The sequence below is a fragment of the Falco rusticolus genome, chromosome 7, assembly GCF_015220075.1.
Source record: "Falco rusticolus isolate bFalRus1 chromosome 7, bFalRus1.pri, whole genome shotgun sequence".
Classification (NCBI taxonomy): Eukaryota; Metazoa; Chordata; class Aves; order Falconiformes; family Falconidae; genus Falco; species Falco rusticolus.
Genome location: NC_051193.1, coordinates 37,878,701 through 37,891,108, shown reverse-complemented (window position 1 = coordinate 37,891,108; position 12,408 = coordinate 37,878,701). Strand labels below are relative to the sequence as shown.

General features: G+C 38.0%; 1 protein-coding gene across 1 annotated transcript in view; it reads left to right on the top strand.

Annotated features, from left to right (window-relative positions):
* Positions 1–214: 214 nt before the first annotated feature.
* WDR25 (WD repeat domain 25) overlaps positions 215–12,408 on the top strand; it is a 64,488-nt gene continuing 52,294 nt past the window's right edge. Inside the window, exons 1-2 of the mRNA XM_037395405.1 lie at positions 215–274; positions 2,899–3,671. Of these exons, the coding sequence (XP_037251302.1) occupies positions 2,958–3,671 (714 nt within the window). The 5' untranslated portion in view covers positions 215–274; positions 2,899–2,957. The remainder of the gene's footprint in view (positions 275–2,898; positions 3,672–12,408) is intronic.

Genomic DNA, 12,408 nt, shown 5'->3' with positions numbered 1-12,408 from the left:
GAACCATTGCTCTCCGGTGTCCTCCCTCCACCTACAGTCACCAGCACAACGAAGCGCCCTCCGCATGGCCCTCAGCGGAGGGAGAAGGACTCCCACGCGACCCGCGGTCTAGCCCCTGCCCTTCCCGACCCACGGCCCCTGTGCGAGGGCTGTGACACGCGGTACCGTTTGAGCGGGGTCTTCATTTCCACCCGGCGCGCTTTTCAAAGAGGAGCGCCGGCGGGCCGGCTAGTGAGTTCCGGGCTGCGCTGCCGGTGGTGGCGGTGCGGCGCAGGTACCCGCGGGGCGGGGCGGCGCGGCCCCGGTGCCGGGCTCTGTAGGGAGGGCAGCGGTACTGGCGGCGGTGCTGGGGTGGCGGTGGCCCCGGGTATAGCCTCGGTGCCCGAGGAGGGGGGGAGAGCGCGCGTGTGTGGGGAGCAGCAACGGCTCCGGTGCTGGGGGAGGGGAAGCGGGCTCGGTACCAGGGCCCCCGGAGGCCGCTGTTCTGCTCTCTCGGCGGCGGGCTTCTCCGGTGCGGGCTGGGGAGGGCCGGCGCGGCGGTGGGCCAGGGGTCGTTCTCACCCCGCCGGGGCTGCGGGGCGCTGCTCTCGGCCTTTGTGTCGTACCTTTGGTGACACCTCCGGTCACTCGGCCGGCGTGTGGCGCTGCGCGTGCCGAACTGCATGGGCTTCGCTTTAGTGCATTCGGTTAAGTCAGTTGCGGGAAAATTAAAGAAAACCAGAACTCTATAAACTTCCCTGTTAGCTCAGCACGTTGTAAATCGTTAATAAATTCACAATCTAGTTCCAGTATGTTTCTAATGAAGTACATTGGGTTTGCTTCCCCCCCACCGCCCCTTAAGTTAGGGCAGCATAAGAAATTTTGGGGTGGTGTTTCTTTAAAAACAGAAGTTAAATGGGAAGTCTTAAGATGACAGAGATGCTTTGCATTTACAAAAATACTAACGGTGATGGGTGTGATGGGATGGATTTATGCTGATCAAATGTAATGGGATATTTTCAGTGTTTCATAAGAAACTCTTTTAATCAGGTGTGTCCAAGGCATCATCTTGCTTTTACCTCTGAATCTCAGCCTTATTAATACTTTTGTATATTAAAACAAAATAAAGTAACTGTGAACGTCTAACCCAATCTCCTTGCGTATCTTAATTTATAGCTTTCAGCCAGGTGTCAACTTCTTACAGTATTTGTTCTTTGAGCATGATGCCTTGTGGCTGGGGCCTGTTTTCAGCTCTGCACTACAAACAGTAACTATTTGTTGCAATTATTGAAGTGCAGTCCTTTGAAGTAACTTTTTGTTTGCTAAGAGGTTTCAATTTACTGCTAAAAGCTTAAATTTACTGGTTTTGAACTGAAGTGCTTCTTAATTTTTTCATTGTCACTGTTTAAGTGAAATGCTGCTTTAATAAATGAAGCTGTAGTATTAAAAAAGCATTTTCCTTGCTTTTAATTGCTGCCACGAACTTCAGAAAAAGATAGAATGTCCTCTAGAGGGAGATCTTGATGCTTTTATGTGCTAAAAAGTTGGTCACCTTGTTCCAGCTGAATGTCTTGGTCACTTACCATGGAAAGGATCTGTGATGATGCATGTGTATGTCCTAATAGGAACCTGTCTTCTGAATCTGTGCTTGGAAGTTTCATTACAGAATAGAGAGCATAGCCTGTAATGTGACATTTATGTAGCTTAAACGCAACATGCTTGTTTTCATTCAAATAGTTCCAGTTCTGAAGTTAAATGAGTAATTTTTACAAGTTCCAGAGTAATACTCCTTCAGTGTTATTTGTAGGACCTGTGTTTGTGGCATCAATTCTGCAAATGCTTACATAGATACTGACTTTCATATAGCACTCTCATTTTAATCAAGATGCTTTTAAGGGCAGTTTCTTTGCTGACCTAAACCAAGAATTTCAGCAGCTGATCTGCAAGTGTTGTGGGTTAAATCACTTTAGTGTAATGAGTGCTAACAGCTGGGCAAGGAAACAAAGCAGAAACAGAATGTCCCATTTAATTAGTCTTGGCAATTGAAGGATAGCAGTAATTTTTGACTACAAACAGCAGAGGTTGAAAGATTATTTTTGCAGATACATCAGTTGTTTGAATGTAGCTCACTCTGTACTCCATGCCCCATGCAAATTATCAGAAGCAGCTTGGTGGGATTGTAATGGTGGCGAGTTATTCAGCATATTACTTACACAGTCTCAGGGTGGGGTTTCTTTCTCACAGACACTTTGAAAAAATATATTCCACTGTAAACAAGGAATTTATTTTTTCTGTAAGTAAATGCAAATAGTGTATTCAGTATAGCTTCTGGCATAAGTCTGTTCTGTAAAGCTGAAGGCTGTGTGTAATTTGCTCTGTGGGTATAGCTGAAAAATTTCCTCATACTGCAAGACTGCTAAATGGATCAAAAATTTATTTAATTTTTAGTTGCCAGTTGAACCCCTTCATACTTCTTTCAAATCATCTATACTGCTAAGAAATAGATATTGTTAGGTTGGCTTCAAAATTGTTGTAGTATTTTTATTCTTATGCAGTGTTTTGGTGTGCACATTTATAATTAATTATCCTTGTGTGTGTGTGTGTAGAAGTGCTACTGCAAGTGAGGTTAAAGTGATTTGCAGTAGTTATGTTGCAAGTTTGTTTTCCTTTTCATACTTGTATTCATTGTTTTGTGGTGGTATGCAAATTATCTCTGCTGCAATGCATTAAAAATTTATGCAGAGTGCTTGGAGGCAAATAGTATTGCATAGTTGAATGTATGGATGTATTGTAATAGAGGAATAAATTCCATTAATAAACAGGAATAAAAGTTACGGGGTGTTTAAGAAAAGCACATATATCCTTAACTTACTCAAATTGTAATAAATTGTACTCTAAATAATCCATTCTTTATTGTAGATCATAATTTTGGAGGATTCCAACACTGAGATTTTTGGAGTCTGCTGTGTCTAGTCGTAATGAGTTCGCTGGTTGCTTATGATGATTCAGATTCTGAGGCAGAAACTGAAAAGACTGAAGTCCCCAATACTTCTAGCAGAAAAACCAACCGTCCAAGTTCTTCTGTGAATCGTGTTCAGTACTTTGCACCTGGTACTTTGGGTACAAAATCTCTGTATGGAATGCAGTCTACTGAAATCGCTGACAGTTCTGGCAGAAACACTGTTTGTGAAGATCCCCCTGAGCCTTATACACAGAATAACAACACTGATTTGACATCTCCTTATTGTAGGAGAGCATACTCTGGCCATACTGCATTATGTATGTCCTACAAAAACTATGAACAGACATCAAGCTCTTCAACAAACTCTGAAAATGGTGTTTCCCAGAAGAGACTACATGCAGACAGTACTACTGCCATAAAAGGAATTAGACCATATATTCCTAAAAGATTACGTCAAGAAATTTCCAGTGTGCCTGAAAAAAAAGAATCTGACCAGAGAGATAGCTCAGATTGTGATGTTAAGCTAGGCATATCAGGAGAGCAGGCTTTGAGAAAGATCTCTGAATTAATTAAGCCATATCTGGGATCCAAATACAAATTAACTGAAGTCCCCAAAAGCTTAATATTTTACATGTCTAAACACAGTGGCCCTGTTAATGAAATTCAGTGGTGTCCTGTACGAGAACGAAGTCACATGCTTCTCTCAGCTTCTATGGACAAAACAGTCAAGGTAACGTAAAATAAGATGCTTTGCAGACCAATCGTCAAACTTAAAAATACTGTATTAAATAATGATCTTCTGGGAATAACATCTTTGCTTGTGTGTGTTTAACAGTTTCAATGTATTCAGAATTTGAGGAGATGCTTTCAAGTACAAGACCCTGTTACGAAGTTGCAGCCTAATCCTTCACTATAGTTACTGTAAATTCTGTTATTTTGTAAGGTGGCGTTTTTTGTATTAGATATGTCAGTGTTTTAGATCTTAAGAAGTTAGATTTCTACTAGGTCATTTCTTGTAATCTGTATTAATGTTAGGGTTTTGTTATTTCCTGCTTCAATGCCACAGTGGCCATAAACACTATCATCTAAATACAGATTCTGCCTTAAGTCATTAAACATCTGACTGCCAACACTGGAATAATACTATGAGGAACTTTACCTTTCTGACAGGCTGAAGTGGCTGCTGCTGGAGGAGGTATGTCAGGTCAGATGGATTTTTCATCTGAACTAGTTTGGCAGGTTTTGCATCCTGGAAAAGCGTCTGTCGTGATCTAAGGAGTCTTCTCGTGTCAAGCTTGTTTCAAGGGTTAATTGCTCAATACTTAAGTGTATTTTCCTTCTAGCTTTCGTGAATTTGGCTTCCATTCTTTGTCAGTCCAGTCTTATTTTTATTTTAACAGTGGGTAATGAAAGTACTATGTGTATGCTTTCCCAAATATAGGGCTAATGCCACCTCTGGGTTCAAATAATAGTCTTCTGAAGTGATTTTACACAGGCACATAGTTTTGATAAGAGTGCACAGAAAGCGGCCTTTTTGGTGAAAGGCATGCTTTATTGTATCTAACTTTTTTTTGGCACTATTTTACTGTTTAATTTGTAGTGGAGAATTGAGTTTCACTTAGTTTGGCTGTTGTATGATTTTTCTTATCTTGGAAGTTTTGGTTTTCTTTCTGTTCTGTTCCTTTCTTTCTTTCTGTTCCTCTTTCCCCAGTTTTGCCATGGGGCTGTGAAATATGTGCTGACTTTGCATCTTTGAAGCAGGGATGTTCTTGAACCTTGGCAGAGTTTTTGTTTTTTTCTCATGATGTCTATTAAAGCACTGGTGCTCACGGAAAGGAAAAGCCCGGATCTGTAGCATAAATAAAATCTATTCCTCTCAATTACTTATTTTTATTCTTTTAAGTTAAAACAACTTTACTAGTTCTGTTGTAGTCAAGATAGCATATCGCACCATCAAAGTCAGAATGCTTTGAACTGTAGGTAATGTCTCCATCATCTATCCCAAAATGTTTTCACTTCTTTGTGTTAAAGATTAGATGGAGAAAAAAAGTATCCTTGTTTTCCTTTGCAAGTGTTCTTTGATATATCAAAAAAGTTAAATCTTGGCTGCTACTTGAAAAACAGACTTAGAAGGAAAAGACTAAGATATGCAAAAAGTGCAAATGGATATTTTTGGTAAGCAGCAACTTAAATTTGGATTGTACAAAACTATATGCACCTCTGACTTAAATGTGTCTGAATTTGATTTTTTGTCTTAAACTGCCACACCATATGCTTAATGTTTGTTTACTATACCAGAACCTCATTTTACTGATGAATGAAATTGCAGATTCGTTAAATTTGATAAAACAATATAAAATCAGTTGTTATTGCAATGTAAAATTATTAAAAAATGGAAATAATATCCTGTCTGTTTTGTCTTCAAAGCAGAAAGATACTTTTTCAAATAGTCTAACCACCCCCGAGTGGAAGCAGTCTTTAATGGTAAAGCTGGTTTTTGAAGACATCTAATTGCTTTGGATTCACAAACTATGGAAATTCAATATAAATAGAGTATGTTAATGTTAGCCACACTTCAGAGCATGTGAGTCTAAAACATTAATGAAGTAATGATGTAATTTTTACAAAGTATATGAAAATATATTTTTCATATTTTGGAAGGTAGCCTGTAGATAAATACCTATGAAGGCTTCTTACTGCTATTTCTTAATGAAATTGAAGACGGTAATTGTATGAGCAGTAGCGTCTGTGAAGTTTGCACCTTTACACAAGAACCCTTCAGGCCAGTAGAGGGCACGGTTAGATTAAGTATTAACTTGATGCGATGAAACTAATTTCACTAACTTTCCAGGGCCACGAGTCCATAAATCTCTAATGACTATTACAGCAGTAGTTTATCTTCTGGGGATTTTTTGGCTCTCTACCATTGCCTGAGGTTCTCCATTTTCTGGTACAAGCATAAAACAATTGATTGAAAATGTAGATGCAGATGTATTTTTTTTTTTCTGATCCTGTACCTTCTCACAGCTTACCTTTTTTGTTTTCTTCCAAAAAACACCTGCTTGGAATTCCTAGTTTAAATCCAGGCAGTGGAAGCATGTCCTCTTTCCCTATAACACATACATGCAGACACTCAGGATGTTCGCACTATTTACTTTAAAAGTCTAATTCAGTTAAAACTCAAAAGCATAGTTAGAAGCTTGAAATTCCCGTATGATCAGAGAGATCAGGCAATCTAAAGCCTCAAAACTCTGTACTTTGTTAGTCATGTGAATAACTGTAACTGAGTATTTTTATGTGTATTTTTATGTGTAATGTGAATATTTTGGCTTCAGGGCTTACATTCATCCTATGCATTAAGACATCTATCTTCTGAAGAGTCCAATATTGGTGGATATTTCTTAGTATTAAGAGTTCTGTCTAAGCAGATCTGACTGACTTTGGTAGTATAGATCTTTTGATTTAAGCAGAACTTATAGTTGTATGCAATTTTGGTAGTATTTAGCCTAACAGTTTTGCATCTTTTATCTCTTCTTATGTGCTTAAATATTTTCCTCTTAAATCTGAGAATTTCCCTTTCTGGGAAAGAATTTTGTTTTTTTTCTTTTGTCATAGAGAAGGAAGAAGTACTTGGTTTAGTTATCTTAATATAGTGATCTTAAATTCTTTATTCTCATCTAAATTACTGTGACTAAATCGTTCCATATCACACAGGGATATATCCAAAATGTATATATAGAACTGATTATGTGTTTTCTTTTGAATGTGTGAATGTATCCTGTTGGGGGAAAAGAACAGTCTTCCCTTTATGTTCTCCCAGATTAATCAATATGCACTTTACCATCTTTATGAATCAGTGTAAGTCATGCTAAAATGTTTGCAATAAATGAGTTGATGTTTTCAGTTTGTGTTGACTGAAGAATAGCCTAGTGTCAGGAAAGATCATCTGTAGCAGTTTGTATAAATATATTCTATGTATAGGAAGGAATGCACTGTTTTAGAGGATTTTTTATTTTTCATGTGCTCTTAATTTTTTGTGTATGGCTGCATTTAAAAAAACCCAGAATGGTTATCAAGTGGTAAAGTTGAAAAAAGAATCAGCTATCAGCTCAGGTGTGTAATTCTCTAGTGACACCTGTACCAGCAGATGGGGCTTCTCAGCATCTCAGAAAGGGATGGGAGCTAAACTGAGCCTCTAAAGACTGGAAGGCTTGAATGTTTGCCTCCATGCTGTTCACTGAAAGATCACAATTAGAAGTTTATGCACATGTTGCAAAATGTATGAGAAAACTTCATAGAGACCTGAAAATAAGATAGAACTTCATATGGGAAGTGATAAGTGTTGGAGATTATTTACCCACAGGTCTTCATATCCAGAGCCTTAACAGAAGAATATTTTGTGCTAAATTTTATGTTTGCAAAGAATGGGGTGGGGTGTTGGGGGTGTAAGTCTTAGATTTAGGCTTTGGCAAGTCTTTTGCCATCCATTTTCTCAAGAATTTTGAGCTTCCCCTTTGGAAGGGGACTGATTGTACTTCCAGCTAGGAGGCTGGAGAAAGGGGCAGGAAACCTGATTCAAGTGCAGGAAAGTATTCTTTGGCGCTTTAACTGTGGCAGTGCTTTTCTTCACTATTACATTCTAACTGCAGTATCAGTGGCTTATGCTTCTAGTTTAAGTATGTATTTAAGGATTGTGAAATATGATTGTCTGAATGGATTAAATTTGTTTTCTTTGGATAACACTCTTCTACCTTCTGTTTGAATGGGTGCTGTAAATGAAATTTAGGCTACTACTGCCAGTTTTGGTTTTGCCTACTTAAGCACCGAAATAGCATTTGTAATTTTAATATCCCATCTAGTATTTTTTGCATATATTGTGAGACTCACCACCGTTATTAAAGGTGCCTAGTTTCCATAGTGTGGATATTCAACACTTTCTGAGCATTAGACCGTGTTTAGGTATTCCTGGTTTAGAACCCCCAAATATAGAACCCAAAATCACAGGTTGCTGTTGGCCTTAGGTAGCAGAGCAGGTAAAAAGTTGACTCTTGAAAGACATACTTACCAACTGCAGGAACCACTATATTGCATTGACATTGTTAGTGTCTTTTAATTACGTAGAGACACAGAAATGTAAACTTTTTCACTAGTTACTGATGCTGAACTTAGCTTTTTAACAATTGTTCATAACTTCAAGCCTCCCATACCATTACTCTGTATTTCCTGTTTTTTCTTAAAATGAACTCAAGGTAACATGTTTAATCATCTGTCAACTTTGACTTCTGTGTTCCTGGTTTTCTATTTAGAGCATCAGAGCAGGTATTTGTTGCAAAGTATTTCTTCATTTTCAGCACTTTCACCCTCTGTTGATGAACAGGATCAAAGAAAGAAAGTACTGTGATTCTTTGGCATGCAAAATGTGTATTAATAGCACTTTGGTGGGATGACTTGTAACATAACACATTGTTGGAAGTCCCTCTTACATGTTTTGTTCCCTGCTTGCCTACTTGAACTTCATCTCTGTTTAGTCACAGCTGAATCTATACAAGGAAAGTAAAAGTTTTTAATATTAATGTCAGCCTGTTGAACAGTTTTGCTGACCTCTCATGGTTAAGAACACGAGAACAGCCATGCTGGTTCAGAACAAGGCTCTGTCTAGCCCGGTGGTCAGTCTCTAGTAGGGTGCGAAAGTACATGCCTGGAGAAGAGCAAGTCAAAGGTTTATGGTGCCTTAAAGTCCTCTTCTGCTGTCTGCTTCTTTTCAACTTGGGGGATTTCTGAGATCCAAAATAGTTCTTCTTTGTAACTTTTTACCTCAAGAGATCTCTTCCAGATACTTCTGCAGTCTTATGAAACTCTCTTCTGATCGTTAGACCTAGAGTGGTATATTACTGATACTGGTCAGTTTTAATGTAGGGATTTTGCTTTCTGGAGTGTATCAAGTACTACAAGAAATACCATTTTTTTTTTTCATATTTTCAAAACCTTTTATTCTTTTTTTTTTTTTTTTTTTTTTGTGGAGAAAGATAGCATAGTCATACATTCCAGGAATTCGTTACTCTTGATCCTGTTATGTTGGGCTGAAAGAGATGGAACACGATAGCTTCCGTTCATCCATATAATGTGTGTAGCACTGGTGGTAGCAATACATTTTTCCTAGATACTGCTTTAACCCTGCATTGGAGTAACAAATTCTAATGTTTCTGTTTTCAACCATTCTGCACACAATTCACTTCTTCTTTTTGTTCTGTCACATGCACGTCTGCTTATGAAGGAATAAACTTAAGCTGCCAGTATGTTTCCTATACACTCATGCATGGCTGTCAGATGGCTATAGCCCTGTCACTTAGGCTGCATTCAAACTGTTCACTAAGCAATATTATGTATTGTGCTGCTAGTGCCTAAGTATTACAATTAATTTTTAAAATCTAATCGTAACTAATGCTCCTTTAACTGTAGCTGATTGCATAAGATGAGAATTTGGGGAGTCATCCTATTTAAAACATCTCAGTTAAAGTGGAATGTATGTATTAAAAAAGATCTCTTGGATGTTGGTACATTTATAAATCTGTATTTTAAAAAACCCAAGAAGTTCTCTCCATTAACTTGGAGGTGGCAAGGAAATGCTCATATTCTGGAGATTGTGTGCTGCTTACCTAGATGTGTGGAAAAAACCACTGTTTTCTTGTTGAAGAGGCTACCAAATAGGCTATTCTGAAATACTGAAGCTGAATTTTCTTTATGATGCCATGTTCTGACTTTCTTCCCTTTTCTATTTAGAACTATTGCATATTTTTTACAAGAACTTTAAGCTTATTATTAAGGTGGAAGTACACATACTATTTGATAGACATATGCATAGTAATACCAGTTTCCTGGGTGCTGAAAGGGCTTCTTTGTATGCTTTGATCTTTTTCTAACAAAATTATTTCATACATTTCAATAAGAAGTATTGTCCATAATGCTTATTTTGTAAGAAAGGGAACATCATGCAGGAGGGAATGTGCTTGACCATCAGTGAAAGCTTCTGACTGTGCTTATGCCTGGATGATAATACAGGTCAGAATGTAATCGCTAGCTCTCACACAATTGTTCTGCAAAAGCTATTAACACAAGTCAGCAAATAACAGTTCTTGAAGGTGGTGGATTTTAGTCTCTTCATCCCAAAGGTATGTGTGAGTAAGGGTTGTTGCACATTTGGTATTTTAATACATAGATACGTTTAGAGATCACTGTTACATAGAAATGCGGGTTTTTTTAATTATTTTCTTGTTTCCAGCAATGCTGTTGTCAAGGAAACAGAAATCCTTGTAATGCCTTTGTTCATTTTCTCAGAATCCACAGCTGGAGATGACTTGTATAGTTTTTATTATGTTCTTAGTAGTTGACACACTCTTGTGCCTCAAAGGATTTTTTTCCAAAGGAGTATGTTTCTTTGAGTATAAATAGCACCATCCTGATCTGTATGCTGTTTGATAGGCCATTGTTTTCTTTCCTTCTTCACTAATGAATTAAATTCAGTTGCTTTGGATTAGAATTTATCTTCACACCTGTGTGAAAACTGACATTTAAAAAAAAGGAGGGGGTAATGGGAGGGGGAGCAAAAATGTAGTGAACCTCTCAGCTTCTGGGTTAGGTTGTCAGCTCTGTAAAGGCATTTTTTTTTCTTTACACTTGGAAATGTCTCCTGAATTAGATCTCCTTAAAGAATACTGGAGTAGTACCCCAACTGGTCTCGCCAAGCATTTTTGACTGCTTTATGGTTGTGTTAGAGGATGTGGCTATGGGGCAGAAGAGCAGAAGATGGGCATTTCACAGCACAGCTAATATGCCTGTGCTTACCCCCCCCCAAAACTGGGAATTATTTAATGAAAAAGTTGGAAAACAAAGTGTCTCTGAAATAGCCTGTAGCACAGAAATAAGCAACCTTGTCCCTTTCCCAGCATAGCCAGCCTGGTGGGGAAGAAACAGTCAGGGCTAGAGATGCCAATGAAGTGTCTTTAATGAAGCTTAACTGATAATGTCATAAATCAAGCCCTCCAATTATGCATAGGATCAGTGTGGGCAGCTGCTGTGCAGTCTAATGTCGGAATGTCACCTGAGGTGGGAGGAATGTATGGTGGTATCTCCCTTCTGGATGCTTCAGTAAGGTTGCTGGTGAAAAAGTCAAGATTTTGGTGCTTGGAAAAAACTGAGCTAGAGTAGTTTTAAGCTATTAAGTGATTGTAATACATTATGGGAGTATCTATTTTTTTTAAACAGTTGAGAAATTTTGAATATTTTTGCTGTTTAAAAATATAAATAGTACCAGTCTAACTTTGCTTCTTTTCTAAAGTGTAGCTTTATAGATGCATCTCATATCCTGATACATAAATCTAAATCTATCTATCTCTATATATAATCTGCTAACAAAGCTACAATGCATTTTATTGCTTTGATTCCTTACTCTCTTGGTCTGTCGATGTTGTCAAGGAAACAAATTTTTGAGAAGCTTTGCTCTACTTTTTCAGGTTCTATAGAGAGAATACTTGTGTAGGATTTATCCAACATCAGTAGAAACAATTTGCCTGAAGCTTCTATTCTTTTCAGTATGCTCATGTCCTTGCTTTTTTAAAGCAGATTTTATTTTTAGCATGTGTGAAAGAGCTCCATCTTTAAGGTCATAATATCAGTGAATGTACCAAAGATTGTTGACACTTGATCTTTAGATGAAACCTGATAGAAAGAACTTTAATGGCATTTTGCTATATATTTATGCTATGAAGACAAGTGTTAGTTATAGATTCCCTATAAATTAAAGGGGAAAGAAACATTAAGAAACCTCTTGTTATTTAGAGAAGTTGCTTCACTACTGTGGAACTAATGGCGTCCCATCCTTTATCATACTTATCATGCTTCATTGTAGAAACTGTCCCTCTTCAAAGAAAACGCTTTTTGTGGCTAATCTGGAACTGCATTTTATTTGTCTTCCACTACGTATGTGCTGGCGGACTGGTTTATTATGACTGAGCTTTACCTTCAATGTGCTTTTGGAGGCTTTCTATTTATTTATTTATTTAAATTGCTGTTTTTTTTTTTTCTAGGACACAACTAAAAGTGTACCTATAGAAACTTTTACCGTTGTCAAATGTTTCAGTTGTTTAATCATTTAAAGATACAGAGCTTGACAGATAGTAAAGACTGCGCATGCTTGTATGTTGTGCACGTGCCAGCTGTGTAACACCTTGCTTTCTGAAGTCAAACTTCTGGAATTTGTCCTGTTCTCTAGTCATCTTGTCTTTTTCCAGATTATAATTTGCTTTTTGAAAGATTTTTTTTTCCCCTCTCATTCTGAACATTGGGACTAGTGGCTGGAATTGTATATTGTTACATACTGAGGAAGGGACACAGCTGGTTCTGTGTGGAAAGGATGGCAACTAGCAATGCAGGTGGTTAGGGATGACATAGTCATGTAAACATGTTAAAGC